The sequence below is a fragment of the Typopeltis vanoorti genome, chromosome 11 (assembly GCF_054136105.1).
Source record: "Typopeltis vanoorti isolate ZY-2024b chromosome 11, IOZ_Tvanoo_1.0, whole genome shotgun sequence".
Lineage (NCBI taxonomy): Eukaryota > Metazoa > Arthropoda > Arachnida > Uropygi > Thelyphonidae > Typopeltis > Typopeltis vanoorti.
The window spans coordinates 49,996,118-50,020,888 of NC_143559.1; the positions used below are offsets into that span (position 1 = coordinate 49,996,118).

Genomic DNA, 24,771 nt, shown 5'->3' on the forward strand with positions numbered 1-24,771 from the left:
TAGTAAAATTAATTGTTATTATTATCGTTTTTTCCCTTTAATTTTTAGTTTTCCCAGACATTTTCCTCGACTAGTGACAGACACAACTGTATTATGTTGTGTCTTCCGATGAAGAAATTGGCAACTTGATAAATGACACTAATTCATTTTCTAATTAGACCTTTCTACTCCATCATCATCATCGTTATCAATGCTAATCTTTTTTACCCACTGTCTTCAATTGTCCATCATGTTAAAGAATTGTAAGACAGAACCAAAAAACTGAAGGAGACTACACTTTTTCCGTGAGCATTTATATTATTTATTATGATGTCATCTTTAAAAAAAGAAACAAATACACAATAAATATTAAATCAAAAAATATTTACAAGGCTCTATACAGAAGGTAGTTTTTAGTATTTTCATTTACTGAAAATGCAATACGAAACGTGAAATTTATTAATTATTGCACCCACATCCTTTTTCTTTTCTTGTCTAATTGGAGTTGGATTAATATTCCAAGAAAACGTGAGCAGCTTCAGAATAACTACTGCAACCGATTCCATATTATAGCTGAATGTTTGAAGATATGAATACTGTATTTCGTTTTGCTTTTGTCTCTCTCTCTCTCTCTCTCTCTCTCTGTGTGTGTGTGTGTGTGTGTGTGTGTGTGTGTGTGTGTGTGTGTGTGTGTGTGTGTGTGTGTGTGTGTGTGTGTGTGTGTGTGTGTTTTTCTAATTTACACTGTTATTGTTGTTCTTAACATGTAAGTTCTGCAACGCATTTGATCAAATATAAAAAATATGCAATAAATGATATGTTGAACCTTACAAAATAGACCACCAGAGCGCAAACTCTTTTCAACTCTTCCAATGTCGCTCATGGAAAAAAAAAAAATAAATAACTGCCGCAAAAATCTAAATTGTCTAAAAATATAAAATGTCTAAAAATCTAAAACGTTTCTTGAAAAACGATGGTGATATATTTTTCTTTTTTTTTCTATTAAGCAAGCATAAAAATACGTACAGATGACCAAAAAATAGCTGTGTAACAAAACCTGTTGAACAGTCAATTGTCTGGATATCGACATTTCTTTATTTTATTTTATTTCTGTTTGTTCTGCTCTTTCAAATAGCAATTTCGTTTGTTGTCTGCCTGTACTTTAAAACAACAGAAAAAATAAGTAACTTATACTTCTAACGCTAAACACGCGCGCACGCGCGCGCACACACACACACACACACACACACACACACACACACACACACACACACACACACACACACACACACACACACACACACACACACACAAAATAGAACCAATTTTGTACTCTTAATCGCTGCTCTTTAATGACTACGAAATTAATTTATTGCAATTTAAGCCGCTTTATCATAAAATTATCTCAGAATAAGTACGCCAAAATAAATTATTGTAATTAATCTTAGAATTTTCCTGGCTGACAACAGGAAGGGTAATATTCATAATTACAAAGATCCAAATTAATAGAACTTCTTCGTTTTATTCTGAATTACATGAAATATAATACGTACAAAAAAGATTTTTTAAATGTTATGATTAAAGTTTGCTTCATTGAGAGAATAGTCTCGTAGCACAAGGAAGAGCCTAAATCACAATCGCTGTGGCTAGAATTATCAATTAAAATTATTGGAAATATTTTAAAATTGGCTTCAATGATAGTAGACGCTAAAAGAATAAAAATAAAGTTACTACTGCATAAACTTAATTCTGGTTATTAATCGAGCCAGGAGTCATTAATTTTTGATTGATGAAGATCGAGAGAAATCCAGACGACTATTAGTCTTGTGAACTACATAAACTATCGACACAGTGATGAAATGTTCACCTTAGATATATGGTGAACATTTTCACGAAAGATATAAGCAGATGGACAAAGTCAAAACATATAAAAAGAAATGCCATTCAGAATATGAAAATCATAACACATACAACCCTTTTATGTTGGATGAAATTGCTGAAATTACATGGTTGCAGCACGATGGAGTAACTCGATTTCTTTTTTTTTTTTTTTTGATAGCATCCTGCGGAGTGATGAAGCACCACTCTCCCATACCCACTACTCTTTCTCTCTTCCAGTGCGAGCTACACAATACGTTTCCTATACAAGGGGCTGCTATTATAAGGTGGAAGAAAGAGTGGACCAGTGCTTACAAAACGCTGCTCTTTAGGTTAAGAAAACGTACCTTTGGTTTACTAAAAGATACCAGCAGTGATGATTCTACTTCAAATTTCAAAAGACGGGGAAGGGGCAGGCGACATCAACTACAAGATTTCGTATAACAAAAAACAAAAAAAAATCATCTTTTTTTTAAAATGTAATAATATTAATTTCATCATATACTGGAAACAGTTTTCCCATGTCCCTTTCCCAATCGCAGTTGAGGATACGGCCGAAGCAACTAAGGCTATGAGTCCAGTGAATTATATCTGTTAGCTGCGTTTATTCCATATTTTGCAGAAGGAAAACCCGAGTTTCTGGTATAGAAAAGGAAACCCTGCAATCTTCCTATGGGACTAGTTAACTCTTCTTCGGATGGTATAAGATTTAAGAAACATTTGTAAGGTGTTGTCAACTGAATACGAGTTATCTGATGTGGTGGAAGGGTTTTCCATCTCTCAAAACTGACAAACTATTTAAGCATCAATATGCTATCCTCGTGGCCTTAATTGTGTCTTTCTTAATTACAAATAATCCTAAATCTACCCCTTTCTTCTAGCGCACCAGTTCTTTAAACATAATATCTTAGTTAACGTCAACTTACTGATTTAGAGCAACCAATCTTTCAAAAAATGTTTGCTACAGCCCTTCGCATTACTTTTTCACCAACGAATGATCTTTAATTTCAAGATCATTCATTGGTGAGAAAATATCGCCAGCTGATATAGAAATAAGATATATAAAAATGTTTAACAATATTTGCAACGGCTCACATACCGTTCACACTCGACTCATTATGGAAAGAAGATAAAAAAATCACATCTTCTCTCTAACCGTTAAATGGTCATTATTAGAGTGGGTGGAAAGGCATGAATATAAGAAGTAACTCTTTCAAATAGTGCGCCTCCACAGCGATGACATCCTTTGACTGGAAAGATCTGAGTTCGATTCCTTCATTAAAGGAGAACATTTAGTACTAAATTCGATGTATGGAATATGGCATTGATGTCAGAGCAAAAACAGAATTCCCAGGATTCAAATATCTCATATGTTATCATAAACAATACCCGTCTTTGAATTGCGTGATCTGAACCACAGATTTTTTAACTTTTTTTTTTTTATCCTCGATTCATTTTAAATAATCATGTAATCAAGATAATCATGACTGACGACGTTCATTTCTGATATAAAGTAAAATATGAAATGAAAAGTTGTAGTATAGAATAATTTCAATAGTTCTATAATAAATATTTAATAGACTCACGTTTATTAATGTTTGATACGACCTTCGGAAGAGTTGCGATCTACAGTTTGACAACCACTGATCTAAACAACTCTAACCCATAACACAAGTGTGCACCAAACTACTGATGAGATCCCAAAATCATTGCCCTGTAACTAATGTAATGTTTAAACGTGCAGAATATTTGGTAATTAATGTACTGTATAAATTGTTGAAAGTTTAATGTGGTCTGCTATGATAGCAGAATAGCATTATTGCTTTTAGGGAGATATTTGGAGATGACTTCGCTTCAAGAAACTTCGTACTCATGATAAACGCTTGTGGAATAATGATTTATCAGGAGAAGAGAACTCCATACTTGCACTTTAGGCCACTTGGGGGGGGGGGGAGTATTTTGGCGCAGAACGATTATTTTGCAAAATTGCTCATTTATAGAAATTTCGTAAACAAATCAGATAATATCATAATTTACATTAATAGCTTTTTTGTGATCCAATGTAATGACTTAATTTAACTCAGTTAAACAACTTACGAGGATTAGAATTTATCTTACTGCAGCTATGCACCTTCGTCAGCTTCACATAGGCAAACAAGCTAAACATTTTTAGCCTAATTTGCGTGCATGTTGGCATGTTAAGAAGCTCAGAATTTTGAATCAGGTTAGCAATAGAGTTTAAGAAATCTCCGATAATGAATTGCTTAACTCTAATAAAGAACGACGAGATCGCAAAACGATGTGTCAAAATCACTATTGAATAATAATAATAAAAAAAAACAGTGAGTGTTCGAAATGCTTAAACGGACACACCAAAGAAGGGGACAGTTTTAGCGCCTTCTTGCTGCTGCCTCCGGTAATGTTAACTTCTCAGAGCTAAAACGACTTGCGACAAAACCAGTTTCAATTGTATGGGAATGCTTCGGGCATCTCATTCACGACTGAATTCCATCTCGTCATCAGCAAAACATTGCTTTCAAATACTGGAGAAGATACACCCTCACATATTCGAATTTGCATTCCCCTATTTCCTAGTCTGTGGCGTTCACTGTACGATTCTGGGGTGGTTGTTTGCGATCCCGACAGCTACTCGTCAGTTATGACCCGACCTGCGCTTGTATGAAAGTGTACGGTACGATAACTGACAGCCATGTCCGCCCCCGTATTTGTAAATCAATGAAACAACCAGAATCCCATAACAAAAGGTGTAATGACATTCTTGGGGTTAGGGGAAGAGGGTTTGAGATAGACATAAGGTGAGCATGAGAGACATTTGCTACACAGGGTCCAGCTGTGTTTCAACCTGTTTTGTCGACGAGTGGCTTTTACACAGAATCATACCTCTGCTTCCCCTTGATTGAAAGAGAAAATATTACTAAAATTCTTCGTGAAGAATTAAGGAACTACAAAATAGCAAATGTTTGCAAAGCAAGAGATTGGAATGCATTAAAGTGAAATACATTGAGGTTACTGATTAAGTTTCTTAGCATCGATTTAAGCTATTTATTGAATTTTTAGTTATTATTATGATTATTATTTTATCTTTTTTAAAGACAAGCATCAAATTTACTCAAGTAGCTATATAAATTCTTCCAGATGATTTTACAAACATCCATGCTTTATGGGAATTCAAATCCACAGCCTATTGGTTAGAGAGCAGATACGCTAATCTGTTTTGGTACGCTAATCTGTTCAAGTTACAGATCTGTTACAGATACGCTAATCTGTTCAAGTAGCTATACAAATTCTTCCAGATGATTTTACAAACATCTATGCTTTATGGGAATTCAAATCCACAGCCTATTAGTTAGAGAACAGATACGTTAATCTGTTCAGAATAAGTAAATATTTCAGTTTCTATTCTCGTATGATAAGCTAGCGTAGATGAGTTTGGGTTTGAAGTTGTTTACGAGAGATATTTCATATGTATTTTTTACTCTGCTTTTATTCTTCTTTTATATTCTTATATATAAGAAAATAAAAAGGCTTGCCTGAAGGACAAGTCAGAATCATTAATATTGCAAGATGGCTAGAATAGTTCCTGTGCTCAGTTTATATTAAGTACAGTCTCGTTAATATATTTGTCTATACTTGTTCAGTTTCTGTACAAAGTGCATGAAATTTTTGATTTAAGATTCGGTAATGGTCCATGTAATATCTATCTTACAAGTTTATCTTAGAAGTGTATTAAATATTTTTGATAGTGGATACGTGAAAAGGTTCATACCATGTACAATGGATTTAAGTACAATGTTGGTTTTAGAGATTTTAGATAATCCATGTAGTCGACCATACAGTTTCTTCAGATTCCTATTAGCAAAATTATTTTTGGTTTCATAATTAAGTTTAGGTTTCATCAGTAATCCTAAACTGGTGTTTAGGATTACTGATGACTATACCTTTAACTTTTCTATGATTAAAAAAAAAGTTCTTGCTTACACGTTTCCATGGCAACAGTTGTAGGGTCACCATGTGATCACATAATCAGTGTATGTTTCACTATCGCCTGTAGATATTGTCAATAAATTATGTTCTTTGGGACAAGTATATCGCATTTTAGCATGTTATTATCATTAGTGCACTATGTGCGCTGAAGTATCATTATATTGCTTGTTTTTAATTAGTCTTTAAGGCCATTTCTTTCCGTAACGTTTTAGAGGGGATGCATTTAAGAGCATGACAACTGTCTTTATTCTAATATAACTTTCGAAGGACAAGGTTTTCACATCTGTTTTGTCATTTGTTAGGATAACACCCTTCGGGTGAAACCGTGAAAAATTCCTTAAAATGAATGCTGCTGTTTCAATTGATAATCAGAATCAGAAAGACGTAATTAAACTTCCAAGAAAGTAGATTAACAACGCAGTATGTGACATGAAAACTCTCCGGACCTTGTACAAAAATCGACCTAGATTCGGATAGCTCCGAAAGATTATTAGAATCATAGACACTACAAATATCTCAGTAGAAAGTAACCATTTGAAACAGAACAGTTCTGTTCTCCATATAACAGTATGAAAAATCTTTTTCGTACTGTTATACGGAGTTACCCCGTCTTCCATGGAAGTAGCAGTTTTTCATCCCTCAGAACGGATATACTGGCCAGAGAATACAAGCAGTTAGCTGACCGTAAAAGACAATATACTGGCTTCATAGCTCAGATGTTTCGATGGTAATTTCAACCAATACAACAATATCCCTCCTGATCTTATATAATTTTATGTGACTTTAAATTAATACAAAAAATATATAGTTATCGAAAGTTTTTCGCTTGATTATATTATAAATTAAAGATACCAAGAAATTATATACTTGGTTTAATCCTTTATCCAAGCGTATGCAAACAAAGTTTGCGCCTGAAGTACAGTATCTTTCAGGACTGGGACAACTGTTTGCTTACACTTGGATAATGGTTAAACCAAGTATACAATTTCTTGGTATCTTTAATTTACAAAGAATAGATTTTAAATGCCGTTTGCAATTTTACCTAGTTTCAGCAAATTCATAATTTTCAATTTATTTTTTATTTCATAACACCCGAATGTTTAAAATCTAGAGTTACTGTGCTATAATGTCTGAGTGCACAAACTTCATGCGAAAGGAATTTGGAGATCCAGTTGGACTAGTGATGGATTTATTTGATATTTAAGCTATTTCAGTACCTATTGAACAATTTTCTCAATCGGTTTATAAAGCGTTTATAAACCCATCATGCAAAACGGCGCGTCTATATCGCTGCATTTGCATCTTTACTTAGCACAACTGAAGAGTGTTTAAAATGACATCATGCTTCTCGTGGTAATAATTTCAATTAATAGCCATATGGTAAATATTTTCGTCTGCGTTTACAGTTGTATTTATGTTATACGAGTGAAGAGAGAGAGATTTTTTTTTAATTCGGTTTCCATTCAAGAAAGGTTGTAAGCCTATATTACATTAGTGAGTGGGCTAAAGATTTTTATTCTAGTTTTGATTAATTTTTAAAAATAATTTTTTATATTTTTACATAGTGCGGAAACCTCACTAAAATAATCACCAATCCATGTCTAGGCGAGATTCGAAACCGCGACCTGTTGGAGAGCGGATCGCTAACCACTCGACTAAAAGGTCGGATCGGTGATTGATATGGCAAACATTCATTTATTCTACAGTACTTATTATTGGTGAATGAGTTTTAACGAGCTGATATCATGGTTAATAAACCAGTACTAAATTGCTATTAAAATCTGACAGCGTCGGTTGTGGACAACTAATACTTTAACTGACCTTAAATTGTTAAATAAAGTACGTTTAGACAGCAGTAAATGACATATAAAAATACTTTTTGCTGGATTAATTTTAAAATATCGAATGCACCTATCTCTATATTCCATTTATAAGGTATACATGATAATGTGGTACACAGTACTACATATTGTCATGTATCACTTGTTCCAGGAGTAAAATGTTATCTCCTCAAGCAAAGGAAACAGTAATCTTTTCTTTTGACGGTTGACTGAATCACTTTATGGTTATCAGGTTGTTATTCGACATCTAATGGAATACATCGGAGAACAAACTCCTTATTGCTGCTTATAGAAGGAGCTTGTGTTTGCTGATATGTTCTGGTATCGTTTCATTTAACTTGTTGATTATGATATCAACAATTTATTTGTAATGCAAATTGGTTTGACATGATAGCACCAGAATGAAGAAATCCACGCAATACGCAGATTCTGGCAGCAAAGCAAATTGCACAATTTCGATAGAAGTTGTAATAATAGTTCTATTGAGCAGATGCTGGCAGCAGAGCTATTAAGATCCCTATACAGTATAGTTATTAGGATCTCTTTATCACCCTATTGTACAGTCCGACAAAAGACCTCTCTTTAACGATGTCTCGAGAATAATGCGAAATATGCCCTTTAATTGGGTTTAAATTCGTCTAGGATCCTCCTGGTCCAAATGAAAATTGCGTCTTAGTTGCTTCATTCGTTATTATAAGCAATGGATGATCAATAATGTGCGTGAGAAAGAGAGATTCTAGTGTAGGGGTCCCCAGACTCTTGTTTCGTGATTGTAACCGCAGGCTGTTATTGAATAGAGTGGCAGATTTGAAAACAGGAATAGATTTATTGGAGTAAAAATTCTTATGAGCTCACTAAGAGGTTCTATCTTTCCAGAGAGTTAGAGCATCTGACCTACATCTGTTGATAAGGTGCACTTACCGAAATAAACATTAGTTCACTAGCATCTTCAAATATGATAGTGAATTAACGTACATTTTTAGGTGCGTTTGCAACACCTTTTAGTTATTATGGAATCGTTATATCTGCATGATTTACTTACACAGATCCCGCTACTTTTATAGCAATTCCATACATGAAAAGGCTATTTACTTTCTGCATACTAATCGTCCTTCCAAGGATTTTATCCCACTGTAAGTACAGTAGCAAAAGAAAAAAAAAATTGTAATATTAAATATTCTTGGTTGCTATTGTATCTGTTCATAAGTGCAGGAAAATTTTTCACAGACTTGCTTCCTTCAACGAAGAGTCAAGTCATCGACCAGTTATTAGAGATGTAGGTGTCTTGGAGGAAACAGGAAGCCACTAAAGAAGATGGAAAGAAGGGGGGGGGAATGTTTGGTGAGATGAATGGCTGAAAATCTGCCTTCAAGGAGGTTCCATAAAAGCTAGTTTATATGGATTATAGCATTTTTTATGGGTACTTGGCTCTTAAGGGTCAGCTTGGGAAAAAAAAGTAAAGGTCACTAGCATTTTTAGACGAATACAGCCCAGGAAAAGAGGTCAAACTGTTGACCCTGTGTTTGACTTTTAATCTTGTGATCTTGCCCGTAACTTGTGCTGTGGAGACATAACAAGTTTGGTTTAAGAGAGCTTTATTTACATACATACGATATTAATTGTGTGTGTGTGTGTGTGTGTGTGTGTGTGTGTGTGTGTGTGTGTGTGAGAGAGAGAGAGAGAGAGAGAGAGAGAGAGGCAAACCATTCTTAAACAAAATATTTTAATAAATATTCATGGTTTATTTTTATCAAATGCATTTTTATTGGGAACATTAGAGATTCTTCCAGCGTAATGATTAGAAAATTTTTTCTATCCTTAATCATAGAGCTATATTTTCTATTTCTATATTTCTACTTTTTCTATAGCTGTTTATCGAAAGTGTGTTAATGCGTTTAACTCACATGCATGTTCACCAGATATGTAAATGCCATTCATTTCATTTAACTTTCATAAAATATTAATCTTTAATAGTATGAAAACAGAAATACCACATTAAAGATGGTTTTGCTTTTTTTTTATTTTATTTTTTCGATTTTATTTACATTTATCAGATACATATTTTGACTAGATAAAAATAAAACGACGTGCTTCGAAAATTAAGAAATATTCATACCTTCTCATAACGGAATTAGTACTTCAATAGCAGCACGAGATTTTTTTTTTTGAGTTTTGAAAACTCTATATCAGTTATCTCTTAGTAGGAGGGAATATTAGAAGTCAGTGCAGAATCGAACTCTGGTCAGCATATCAGTGGTTACACTCAAGAGATATCTCTTGAGATATGTTGATAATGTTTGCGATTATCCCGAACTTTATCCCATTAATATTCTTGAAATCCGTAACTTAACAATTTTAAAAATTTACCAACTTAAAAAATAATTCCCATTTTAAATGAATATTTGATTTATTTATTGCTTCATATCCTAAACTGTTGATGCCTATTTACAATTGAAGAGAATAAAAACGAAATACAAATAAATAAACATTTTTAAAGTTATGTTCATGAAATTTTGAACATGACTCGTTGGATCCCCTTCCTTCCCTTTGGAGTATCTATGATGACATTTTAGGGATTCACAAACCCCGCAGTTTGAAAAATAAACACGATATTTCACTCTTATCTTTCTTTGAATAATACATTGAACAACAATCAGGTTTGCTTGGAATTAAGAAGCGAGAAATTTCTGACGAAAACCTTCACCACTATAGTTTGAAAAAAAAAAAAAAAAAAGCGATAAGACTAACAGGTATGTAAACAAGTAAACAGGAGAGCGATCGAAGAGAAATAAAATGCAGGCTTAAAATGTGAAGAACTGTTTCAAAACAAGATGAAAAAGTAATGCAAATCTGTAAGCAGGATGCACTAAGACACATCCTACTTACAGACAATTTTTTCGAGTTATGAAAAGTATCTAAGATAAGATAACAGCGAGGTCGTTTAGAAGATGATATTTCACAATCTTATAGGAGAAGAAATGTATTTCGACTCTCTTTGTAGTGAATCATTTGTTGCATCCCAATTAGAGAGAAAATTTGTGTGTATGCGCGCACGCGAGCGACCATGTGAGAGGGAGAGAGAGAGAGAAAGATCAAATGCGGTAAAGTGATACGTGTTACTTGGTTTTCTTGATTTAATTTTATTTACAATTAGAAATATATAAAATAAACAATGGACTTGAATACTAGAACGAAGTGTAACCGTGGCAAATGAGATATGGGAATATTTCGCTCTTGATAAGCTTGTTTAGTGGTGCTGCCCCCCACCCCCACCAATGAATTCCATATCATTCTTATACTGACCACTGTATTTTTTAATAAGAGAAAAATTAATTTTTATTATTAATGTTTTATAAACATTTCCAAATTACAATTTAAGTCGCATAGTATTTTAACTTTAGCTGGTACAGAGATTTACTAATAGTTTGAACTAAAAATGCTTCTAATATCGGCCAATTCAACCTCGGTATGGCTGATAAAAAGTCTTAAATAGAACAGCATTCACACACACACACACACACACACACACACACACACACTGCTTTTCAGTACGCAGTTAGTCGAAGATCGAGATGTAGAGCTGGCTTTGCTCTTTGTGTTCTGGTTTTCCTCTAACAGACATAAAGCTAAACTCAAACATTTGGCAGTAGTTACATGTACTTGAAAGGTATGAAGTAGGAATTTGCGTAATTAGCGAGTTTCTACTGCTGCTACCCTAGATAGACTTAAGTTCCCTTTTGACATGGCAGTAGTAATGATGATAAAGTCGCTAACATGAAACTATGCTATGCATTTAAGACGATTCCGAAAATTGTATGGAGAGTTCGAAAAAGAATGGAACTTCCTGGCAAGGCATTTACTTTTTAGGAAAGTGAATATCCTCCCTTATTCTTCCAAACTGAGAAAATATGCCTTGTAAGGATAACTTATATCCTATAATCTGATTTCTTTACTTTCAGTGCATATTTTTATAATTATAATTATTATTATTCATTCAAGGCGAATTTGTCTAGTAAAGACTGTTTATTTTCCAGAAAGTCATTCAAGGATGTAACAAGTTCATGTTCCTGACGCAGCACATCATTATGTTTTTTATCCGTTTTATGATACCTAATGTCTAATATTTTCTAAACATCCAACTTGATGGATTCAGTTATGGCGTATTTATTCCCATTGCTAAATAAATATTTTAATTTTTGTGCCTTCAGTTTCATCCCCAAAAATCTTTGAGAGTTAATGTAATGTGAAGTGTGTCATCTCGAGTAGTCGCTGCGCAACAACTACTAGGTCAAACCAATAGTTATCGCAATACACCTGCATTTGTGCGTTTTGGACTGGAAAATGTCTAATTAGTAACTCCACCGCTGTCTTATTTTTAACCGGGCATGATCACGCGACCAGAATTGAGTGTGTAACATTCTGTTTGTTTCCTTGTACTGAGTGTTTTCCTAGATGTATATTTCCTTGTGGTAGTTTTTAACTTTTTTTTTTCTTTACGTGCAGGAAGCAGACAGGAAAAATAAGAATCGAAACATTCCCATTCTAAGTGAGTGGCTGTTCGTGTTTTTAATTAGTTACAGAATAGTGACCAAGTAGCTATCAATAAAGGAAGTTAAAAGTTCAGTATCTTCATTTCAAGCACCAGTAGATGTGATTTAGAATATTGATTATCGTTCTTTTCTCGTCACGAAATTCCACTCTTCAAAAATAGAATTTGTAGACTCGGTGATGCTCAACATGTTTTTATACATATAACCGATACCATAGTTGTATGGAGCGTGCTATTTTTCGCCAGTTCAAAAGTTGTAGTGACACTAATTATTCTTTAGATTTACCTAGTAACACATTCATTGTCCAGTTCAAGATAATGAACTTTAAGCTATAAATAAATTCACAATTTTATAGCTACTTCAAATGCAATAATGCTTTCTCATTGCAAAATTCTCTATGCAGAATGTTCTGTCGTAATTTTCCAATACCTGTCTGCTACGAAAATAGTTTTTAAAAGTGAATAAACACTATTCTGCAAATTATAGCTTGCAATCAACACTTATACAAGCACAATGCAATTAGTTTCAGCCAGAGAGTTCCCCTCCATACACACACATGCATCCTTCTTCAAATCTGTTCACAGTATAAAAAATAAAAAAAAAAAAGAAAAAAAGAAAAAAGAAAAGAAAAGAAAAAAAGCACAATATAAAACCTAAACTGAACAAAATCAGTAATTAATATTAGTTTTTCTAAGCGGAAATTAAAATCATAGTTTAAACACAAGTTAAATAACAAAAATTGATATATGTTGTCAATTTTTGTCATTTGCTTTATGCCTTTCCTCTTTTAATTTTAATCCATAATAAATCTCATTCATTTTTACTTATAATAATCAATAAAATTTATTATATTGTATGTGCGTTTGCACATTTCTTCACATATTTCCAGAATGCAAATACAGTATTGAAATAAGCTTTATATTCAGTTTGCCCATCATACTGACACTGATGGAATAATTTAACCTATTTGTTTATCTTCTACTATCAAAAAGCTAATGATCTTCAATATCAGCCACCCTGGGTGGTCAAATGGACAGCGTTTTGTTTTGGGACCACCAGGCTGTGGGATGTATGTTCGTGAAAATCTTTAGGTAGAAGATGATTTTCGTCTCCCACTGCGTGACACCACCCTCCTTATTGTAGGTCTCAAGTGACTTGAATTTCAATGTTTGATCTTCAGAGTAGGTCCCGTATTTTCAACCCTTCGCGTGCCTACTAAATGTGCTATAGGTTTTGACCTAGCATGGGCGGAATTATCGGGGAAAAAAAAACATCGATCAAAGTTCGAACAGCTATGATACACCGTGCATATTAAAGTTATTATTGTCGACATGAGATACTGTCCCATAAATGTATTATAACTATTAAATATATGGTTCGGATATTCCTTTGTATTTTTTCCCGTATGACAACTATCATAATTTTACTAATTAAGACATTGTCTTTACTAGGTCCTTTAATTAAAAATGATACATAGCACTTAGGCATTGAAATATGCAATGAAATATTTAAGTGTTCACGACTGTAAGATTTTATCGTAATGGTATACCATAGGGTTGTTTGTTTAATCGTATTAAAGCTAAAATATTTCAAATAGGATTGCAGGGCTTCTGACGGAGAAAATACTTAAACTACCACCTTTGAGCCTTATTAACAAAATATTATTTCATTGTGAAAACCATAAACAGCACAGACTACCCTGGAAGTTCCACACTAAGGCTTGTGGTTCAACAATATTCGCGGCTTCTGCTGTATTTTGACTGTGGATAACTGCTTTTTTTTTTTTTTTTTTTTTGAGATTTTTGTGGAGTTTGTCGTGCATCCTTTCACACCAATGTTTACGTCCTGAAGAAGCGTATTATTTACATTAAATGGACAGAGAATAACGCTCCTTCTAACGTTTGTTATCTGACTGTAAAAGCCCTTAAGTATCAAGAAAAATTCTTAAATCGATTCACTTTGTAGTTCAAGTTAAAATTATTTTAGCTTGCACCAGGCAGAAAGAGAATGTGAACTGTGTTATTAACAAGAAAATAGTAGCTCTAAAGAATTCTTGATTGAATGCAACATAAACTCTGAATTCCGTTTTCTCTATCTAGAAAACAAATCTGAAGCAGGGAGAGAAAAAGAAAGAAAGAATGCAAAAAAATCGTCGAGCAGGGAGGGACGGTGGGTGCAAGAAAAGATAAGGAAACTTGAAAGAAGGAATGAGATTCAAGTTCAGAAAGTAGTGAAGTCCACACAATCGGGTCTGCATGGTCCTGTACTATGTTGTTTCAACCCAAAAGGCAAAACAGACCGGCGGGGGTGCAGGGTTTCATGATAATGGGCACAAAAGAACTTCTTGTACTTGCACAGTAGCAGGGTTTGTTCCCCACTTGAGAAGGGGAGGGAAGATGAAGGAATAGGGACGAGAGGGAGTCGGTAGACATCAATCACTTGAGAGGCTACCTGTAATGTCTGAGTGTACGGCAGAAGGGGGGGGATAGCAGGGACGAACAAAGGGAAGAGAAGAAAGGGGCAGAGAACCATCGAACGCGTTATTCTATCCTCTCCCTTTCCCCTCTAGGAAGGCCAGAACTGGTTTGATTACAGCAAGTAAAGTGGAGAAGTTCGTGTCTGGCCCAGGGTAAGAAACAAGTACAAAAGATGATCGATGGCCATGTTTCCCACGTAAGGCATTGAATTCTTAGAAGACTGGTAAGCAAGCTATCGGCCAGTTACCACGTGTGCTAAAGAAACTGTAAAGTGCCGTTCGTTAAATTAAATTGGAATTTATAAACAGTACTTGGTTAATTCATGTACATACCAGAATTCCTCCCCCTCCTACAAGCATTGTCATGTCATACCTCAGCATAATTTCACTGAATGTCATTTTTAATTTCCGAAACCCAGCAACAGTAAATATTTATTCAGTACATTCCAGTTAATTTCCCCCCCCCCCCGTTATTACTGGAGATATTTCTAGAAATACTAAATCAGTCTCTGTTTCAGAGCTGGTGTCATGGTGAGCTATGATCAGCCAGATATTTCATACCGCATGCTGAGCAGCTAAAACATCGTCATAAACAATTCGTAAATATCAGACCAGCGCCATCTAGTGATTTCTACTTATATCGATATGAAATATTAGTACTTGATACCGATTTATTTCGAGTGTGTTATATTCGAAATATTAGAATACTCTAAAATTTTTTCGACGGCATACCACAATGAATGATGTCCATTCATATATTTCTTTAACTACTCCATTCTGGTACATACCCCCCCCCCCCCCCCCACACACACACAGAGAGAGAGAGAGAGAGAGAGAGAGAGAGGAGGGAAGGTTTGTTGGTTGGAATGATGGGCTGAAGCGATTAAGGCTATGGAAACCCAGTGTATTATGTCTGTTAATTGGATGTGTTCCTTAGGGAGGTTTCTGTTTTGTGGGATAAAAAACCCGAGATACTCCGAGGAGGCAATCCTTCCACCACCTTATGAGACTAATTCACCATCAGTTGAAAAGCCCTGATGAAGTTGTTTTTTTTTCCGTCGTAGATGGGATTCGAAGTCAGATCTCTCCAAACACAGGGCATCGGCAATGCCTGTCGAGCCACGGAGGCTCCGAGAAAGAGAAAAATAAATTTTATTTTCACATCTTGTAAACAAAATCTGTTAATTCTAAATAACTGACAATTATTCCTTCTGTTAATAAACATTTAAAATTAGAAGCGAGAGAGAGAGAGAGAAAAGGGGAGGGGAAGACCATCGTTAGAAACTTGCATACTCATTTTTACGCAAGGATCAACATTCTTATGTCGATACTTGCATTTTACATTCAAAACTACAAGAATCCTGCTAGTAAAACCTATGTTTGTCTCTTCAAGGACGAAATAATCAGTTTAAGGTCTTTTCGAGTGAAGTCGAGTTAAATGATCTCAGACACGGCAGGATAAAAAATCCTACCCACTCTGTAACTTGGGTTTTTCCCACAGAAGACGGACCAGAGAACACAGTCGACAAACATTACACTCTCCTGATGGCCTTAGTTTCCCCTGCTTTTTTTTTTTTTTTTAATTAGAGTAAATCAGTTAAGCTGTATGGAGATTGGCGGCCATTTTGTTTCGTGTTCAAATTATGTAAACAGGGAAATTAAACGACATTCACGTAACCAAGTTAGCAGGGACACAACAGGTTTTACATTTGCTTTATAATGAAACGAAATATTGAACGATAGTAGTAATAGAAATAATTATACAAAGCGATAATCCAAGCTGTCATTTATTTCCCGAAGATGCACGTATGTAAATTTAATGCATGAAATACTTCCCATTACCTGCTTTAACTTTATCATCTTAATGATAACATTAAGCACAAAACATTCATGAAGGAATGTATGTAAAATATATGTGACCTTTGCTATCGGAAAAGCTATTAAGCTAACACTGGTTTGTCGAAGCGAAGGGTTGCGCCTATCTTATGCTATATCACGCAATGGTTATAGTCAGATGGATAATTAAAAAAAAAAAAAAAGAAGAAGAAGAAGAAAAGGCCTTGAAATTCAAACTTGTTTTAAATTTTGATTTCTCTTTAGCCAGTCTTCGCCTCTTCTAGTAAAGGAACTCGTGGTAAACGCGTGATAATTATTAATTAACTGGAAGAAACGCGAAAAAGATGGCCGTTCTGATAAAGCAAGCTGGTTTAAAACACCCCGAAGGAAGACTAATTTAAAGAGTACCATACGTTGAGTTGAAAGTTCTTCGGATAGAAAGAAAATTGGGGTGATAATCACGAAGTATGTACATGTCTCGTGGGTCGTGATCAGTAAATGCTTGATCGATTCGGTCGCATATAACGACTTAAAATCTATCAGTAAGCGTCCCGTCGTCTGCTACCGATCGAATACACGTGATTCTAATAGAAATGCGATTCAATGAGTACAAGGAAATTTGAAATCCGGCATGACTTTACTAATCCTTGTCTTAATTACGGAATTTGATGATTTGAAGTTTGTTATCGGTCGTTGAAGTTGAATGAACTGATGCTGTGACCTTGATATCGGTCAAACGATCGCGATATTTTTTTTTTTAATCTAAAAGTCGCATGCGTTTTTTCTTTTTTTTCTTTTTCGGACAGGTGGCACGAGATGCAATTAGATAGTCAATGTTTACGGAACTCCTGGACGTTCCGCTTTATGGAACGTCCAGAAACGAACGTTCCTGGACGTTCCATAAATGTTCATTCCGCATAAAGGAATGAACATTTATGCAACATAGAAAATTCTGCTGAATTGTGTATAAACATTTCATATAACAAGTTCCCTTTCTGAAAACTTACATCAACGTCTAGAATCCATTAAATTATTTTCCAGTCTTCAAAAGAACTGAAGATATTGCACTTCGATAGAGTTCAAAAGAAAGTGTTTAGAGTATCCTGAGTATGACACTAGGAATTTGAATGAAGACGAAGTGAGTTTTGCGGATACTGGATGTCTGCACATCGTGTACAGTATTCGTACACCGAACTTCATATTTCAGGACTGAAACACTATTAGCTGCTATTATAAAAATATATAAAACAAAGTAAAGGATATAATTCGATGTAATTAGAATATCTTAACGCAGTTAAACCGGTTTAATTCACTTTGACATATTTATATGTTAAAGCAGTTACTGTCATGCCTCTCCCTTCCCTTGAAAGAGTCAGAGTATCCGTTGTAATTATCAGACTATTCATAAACTTGGTATCAATGTTAAATTGAAGGCTATAGTCTTCCCCCCCCCCTCTCTCTCTCTCTGAGAATTAAAAAAAGTTGCATATTTTTATATTCTAGAATTCATTTAAACGTTTTTTTTTTTTTTGTTTATCCCTGAGAAGACAGTTAAACAGTTTGGAGCAACTTTTTATCCTAAACCTTCATCATCGTCATGAAGGGCCATTAACAGCAAACATACGAAACTTAATGAGCATAAATTATTATTATGGCTTTATTTTGTGATGCTTTAATTGCTAGAAAGCTTGTCTCGTTCATTTTATTAGATAGCGCGGTTGTTTCATTGTTAGGAATCGCAATTTTAAATAAAATCACGCATTCCAGTTTCTCCATCTTTTTAATATTGCATCTTATCTTTAGGAAAGATAAGAAAGTCCAACACACACACACACACACACACACACACACACACACACACACACACACACACACACACACACACACACACACACACACACACACACACACACACACACACGATTTTTTAGACATTTGTATTAGTTAAGTTTCTATCAGCAGTTGTTTGAAATTACTGTTCTCAGTAAGGTTGAGATTTAAAAAAAAAATATTCATTCTTACGCCCTTGGTAAATACGCCGGCTACCGTGGGTGGATGCTACTCCCAAGGGAATGGAACACCACTATTTACCGTGTAGTGTTCAGCCAGCGTGAGAAATGACCCTTGGCATTATGATGTTGCTAAACGGTTCTACACAGAAAGAGCGGCCCTGTTAGATCCCTATCTGTTTCCAGTGTTCCGAAGGCTTAACCATGCAGTGAGCATTTGATACGGTTTGTAGTGAAGGAATGTTTTATGTGTTTTCAGGGTGTGGCCACAATACAGTGATTTTGCACACAACCTTTCGAAGATGGTTTGGCCTTGTTACAGCTTCTGAAACCAGTAGCAGTAACCATTGGCAACTCTGAAGATCTATCTATCAAAAACTTTATTGCAGATAACTGAATTTTTCTGAGCAACGCAAGGAGAAACCATTACCGGATGAAGACTGTGATTATTATCGTAACAAAATTAACACACACACACACACACACACACACACACACACACACACACACACACACACACACACACACACACACACACACACACACACACACACACACACACTTATCTAAGGATCACAGAAAAGTAGCTGAAGTCGTTTTTTTTTTTTTTTACAGCAGACTTTGTTTAATATTCAAACACTAGGTAATTGCCAACTTAGCTTTTATTATAATAGCTACGTATTATAATGTTGATGACCGTTACATGGAAAGGCTTAATGGATGATGCTGGCGTGTAGAATTTTATTTTGGATATGCTATCAATGGTGCATACGTACCTATATCAGTGGATGCGATTGGTATATCTTATCTTCTACAAATCATGTAACACACAACATTAAGTTTCTACTTTTTTTCCCTCTCCCACGGGGTACAATATCCAATATATATATATATATATATATATATATATATATGGAGACATCCAAGCTTCATTTTCGATGAACAGGATACTGTAACGTATCTTGAAAGGTTGCTCTTGAAATATTTATTTTAAATTAAATAGGAGTATTGTCGTTTCCACTAAGAGCTTCAATTCTGTATCAGCATCTTTGCATAACTTATAAGTCATACGATGAATATGGTTTATAAAGATCGGACTAGTAATATTTCAGTCTAAATTTCGTTTAACATATATGATACGTCATTTTCTGTTCAAAACAGCGCTTAATATTTGTACACATACAAGCGTCATTGAGTACTGTTAATTTTATTTGGTGAAAGATTTGCTAATCTAATCGTTATTTCGTAAGAAATAATATACTGGCTATTATCCAGAGTGTAATTATCCGATGTATATGCAGAAATACAGAATAAAAAAATTCTCTACTGCTGAGAAAAAGTAATTTCCTTTTCTGTCCGTACCATACATATGTGTATGCACCGATTCTCTTTTAACTGGTGTTGCGTTGGCTTCAGTATTTTAAAATTTATTTATTTATTTTTAAGTTATAGTTCTTGTCGTAATGAATTGATGTAATAGACGGAATATATGATAACAAACAAGCGAAGATTTATCTCCTTTGCTTTTATTTGAATAAAAATTGTCAGATGTATCTTAATGATGCATCTGACAATTAAAGATAAAACTCCAGATAAAACTATTACGTTTTATCTAGCGGAGCAGACGGTGTTAATTCTGGGATGTAGTATTAAAACTCACATGGCGAAAGATATATGAATGCGCTGCCTTTTTTAAAATACACGTAACAAAAGAAAAGAAATAAACTTACCGTCCACCTGAAGGTGAAAGGCAATCTCAGCACCACCTTATGGTCGGGGTTTATATGCACCGAGAAGGAGTTACCTCCAACAACGGGAGTGGACATATTTCCAAATGTGCATGACCCTTCTTCGGACACGTGGGATTGGTACTCCTTTAGGCACACTCGAAAATATGTGTTACACTGATGGCTACAAGTCCCTTCGGTATTGCGCACACCTCCGCAACATGACTTGTCGGAAAGTTCACCCCGCGAGTTCTGGATGCCTAGAATTTGAAGCTCAAAAAATCCAGACGCTTCTAGAGTTGTCAGGATTGCTACTAAAGTAAGTGCAAGGGATAACAGCATGTTACCAACTAGTGACACACAATAAGAGGTTGTCATGGTGATGGTACCGACGCTTTGCTTACACCGTTTCCCTGTCTTGCTACGGACCAAAGCAGCTATGAGGAGTGTAGCTGTGAAGAGGGGGAAGGAAAATAGAGAGGAAGGGTGTGAGAGAGAGAGAGAGAAGGGAGAGGAGAAGGGTGAAAGGTTTGTTTAGAAGAGAAAAGGAGAGGAGGAAGGATGTCCACAAGTGGACGGTAGTCACGATGTTGTCCTCAGACGCTGGTGACAGCTAAACCCGACGACAGTTAAGCACATCTCCAAGGAAGGTGTAAGACCCTGTGTTCATCGAAGTTAGTCGATAGTGGCGAGTTTAACACGCCAAATAGGATGGCCAATCGAAGGCACAACATAGTTTCTCGGTGTAGTCAGCGACTCCGCTCTGCCCCATACCTCCAGTCAACGACTTGGTGAATGAGGAACGCGTCTCTCCCTACTGCTACCGGGCAGTCGATAGACAACTTCAGAGCATGCGCACAAGTGGGCACCTCTCCTTGAAGTAAATCATTGGCTTGGAGAAACAGGAGTTTTCACTGCTGGCCAGACAAACTAACATTTTTTCCCCACCAACCCCATGCAGTTTTCTTATCGCTTTTGTCTGTATTATCGGTATTCCAAATCGAAATATTTCTTTATGTAAAAAATACTGTTTAAATGTTTATAAAACTGTTTCCGACAGTATTTAAGGATTTCTGCGTTACTTGTAATTGGATGCTTTATTTAAATCATCCAAGGATTTAGCACAATATTAAAAAAAAAAGAAAATCACTCATCGTTCCGATTGGATTTCCACGAGCCCTTTATTTCCCCCCCCCTTTCTTCTTCTTGCCTTACGTATTTATTTTTTTCTCTGAAGTTTACGACTCAGATACTCTTGATGATTACCAAGCACAGTAATAGAAATAATTTAATGTGATGTGCTACTGCTGATGAATTAATATGATGAAAAAAAAAAAAATATATATATATATCATATTAATTCATCGTCATCATCGTTATAGGTTATAACGAAATGGCTTGAAAAGTAATCGCTACAGGTTGCAGTGACTATTTTAATTAATTATTTATTTTGATCTCTCGGGAATGAAAATGGATTTTTATTTATTTATTATTATTATTATTATTATTTTTTGCATTATCTAATGTATTTCATACCCAATGAAACTAATGACTCTTATGTATACCTGATATGTATATATATTATTCTGATCTTTAGCACTCTTACCTACACGATAAAATAATTCGTCGTCGTCTGAGCAATTCAGGTATAGGCTTTTTATGTCCTGTTCCTGCTCTGCAGATGAAGATAAAATAATTATGGAAGAAAATTGTTCCATGAAAATACTTGGGAGTTGATTTGATTTTTATGGCGCAAAGACATCAAAGGTCATACTGAGCCAGTACACAAATTTACAGCAGTACATATGGCAAACGGTTAATAGAACAATCCCAAACATCCATGGCGTAGGCGGGATTCGAACCCACAGCCTTCTTAGCTGGAGAGTGGATACGCTAACCACTTGGCCAACCAGTCTGACTGAAAATGCTAGTAGCGATGAATGAATGAAAACACGAGCGGTTGATGTAATGAATTTTGAAGAGATAATAATTAGTTGTTGTTCGTACTGATATGATTTTGAGGAAACCTGCGCTGTTATGCATTACGGGTCCATTCAATACACTCATTTACGGATTTACTACTTCGAAAAATATCACAGAGCTCTCTCAAAATATAAGCAGCGATGACCACTATTTATAGCTGTGTGTGTGTGTGTGTGTGTGTGTGATTTCGAATATACAAACGAAAATTATTCTGAAAGATGAGGGAAATCTTGATTTTGAATGATTTTTATATTTAATGTGTGTGTGTGTGTGTGTGTGTGTGTGTGTGTGGGTGGGTGGGTGGGTGGGTGGGTGGGTGTGTGTGAGAGAGAGAGAGAGAGAGAGAGAGAGAGAGAGAGAATAACATACATATTAAGCTCTAATTTTGGAATGTTCGCAAATGTACATAACAATTTCTAGTAAGATTACAGCGAAGTAAATTATCTCCAAAATAATTTTCTTAATTTTCTTCTCAAAATAGAAAAGAAAAAGTAAGTGAAGTAATCACAAAAATAAATTACTTTGAATGTATACTAATTGAGCCTCCATAGTTTAGTCGGTATAGACGAAGCCGTTTGGTCGGAGAGACCTGGGTTCGACTCCCGTCTATGACGTGAGAAACCTTTATCTGGTCTCTTTCGACTAAAGGTGAGTTAGCCGGTCTCATACGGAAGTGGAGGATTTTTTCGTCCCTCAGAACAGAAAAACCGGTCCCGTGAACACGCATCTACTGACATAAGGCACTCCTAGAATAAGGATTAACCAACCTATTTCGTGGGATTTCGGTTTTGAACGCCCTACACGGTGAAGTGTGAGTCTATGTGTGAGCGTAAATCAGGAAAGGAAAGGATATACTAATTGCATTAAACAGACCATGAAATACCAATGGCGTAATGAAGTAACTTTTCTTTATTGTTTCAATTAGAACTTAACATTGAATCTAATCTTATAATAAAATAAGCAACATTTCATGATTTTGACCTTTCTCAGAATGCTGTAAACTCATAATTATGGTCTGATAATACGTGCTTCTTTTTATTTTTCTGTTGTTATTATTTGAGTCATTAAAATAACAGACTTAACACATATAAAAGCCTATAAGTTTTAATTGTTAAGCAATTTGTTTGGTTGATCACGTAAATATTCCTTTTTTATGTTCATTGTTATTCGAGAAAGCGAACCTTTCTTTACGCTTTGCCAGTTTATGATTGAAAGTATGAAGAAAGCTCTTGATGTTGAATCCCTACCTACCTACCGCTAGTCATGATTGTCCCTAGTCCTTTGCCTTGTAATTTTGATTCTGACAACGCCCATAATCTGTCATTGTGATTATTGATATTACATTGCGTGAGAAACTAACTACTCTGGGAAATCAAATAATTAGTTTGGAACTTGCGAAAGGGTGTTCACAAGAGAGCGTTTATACAAACTTAATGGGCTATAGAGTAATTAAGGGGGCTACTTGAAACACTTTAAACGCTTCTTAATGATAAGGTATGTGCAAATGGCTCACGGAAAAGAAATCAAATTGTTACTTTTTTCAAATGGGAAAAAAAAGTGGTTGAATTGAATGTTGTTTACCTAGTTTGTAAGGCTGCGTTTTTTATACTTATATATATATTCATCTCCAAACATATGCACATATATAATATATTACAGCATGTGCAGAAGTGTACGCATTAGCGTTATTATAAAGTTTGAAAATAGGAGAAACATAGAACCATATTGAGTAAAGAACAGTGCTAGCAAAAATAACCAGAAATTTTATAATGAGCAAAGTGACTATTTTGAAGGGTACAAGGTCACTTCGAAATTAATAAAAGCATGTTTGTTAGTTATAGTCACATCGGTATTATCTGGACACAATTTTAAAGTACGCTGTAGCGTACTTTTAAAATTAAAATTTTAAAATTATTAAAATTGTATCGACCACTGATGTAATTATAAAGCTACTTGTTATTACCCCATGATTATTAAAGATCATAATAATCCTCAAGTGCTAAATTTGCCGGCTTGGTTTGGGGGGGGGGTAGCGTATTTGCTCTCCAGCCAACAGGCTGTGGATTCCAAACCGTATACTGCATCCATACTTACTGCGTGCCGTAGCTATAGATGTTTGTCATTGTCTTTAGGTGAAATATCTCACTCAGGGCGATGAAATTCAACAGCCCCGCTTAAATTAAAAATGACTTGAAAACTTTCCATATTTACTCTCTAAAGCAACGTTTCCGGATTATTTAAAAATACAATAAATAAATAAAATAAAGAAGTCTAAAATTAATACAAGTAAGAAAAAACCTAACCCACCCTAGGTTCTAACGTACTATAGGTATACAACCTTTCATGAATGGGAGTAATTAAAAAAAAAATAGAATATGCAGTGTAATCTAAATCTAAATCACATCACAGAAATCTTATCCTTTCATGCCATGTTGAGTTTTAGAAAAATAAAATATCTCGGGACATGATCGGAGAGGGAGATTGTGA

The 24,771-nt window shown here is 35.0% G+C and overlaps 1 protein-coding gene across 1 annotated transcript in view; it reads right to left on the reverse strand.

The window, feature by feature from the left end:
- LOC150101565 (protein jagged-1-like) overlaps positions 1 to 20,643 on the reverse strand; it is a 246,161-nt gene extending 225,518 nt beyond the window's left edge. Inside the window, exon 1 of the mRNA XM_090400841.1 lies at positions 20,305 to 20,643. Coding sequence (XP_090256967.1) covers positions 20,305 to 20,643 — 339 coding nt within the window. The remainder of the gene's footprint in view (positions 1 to 20,304) is intronic.
- Positions 20,644 to 24,771: the final 4,128 nt, after the last annotated feature.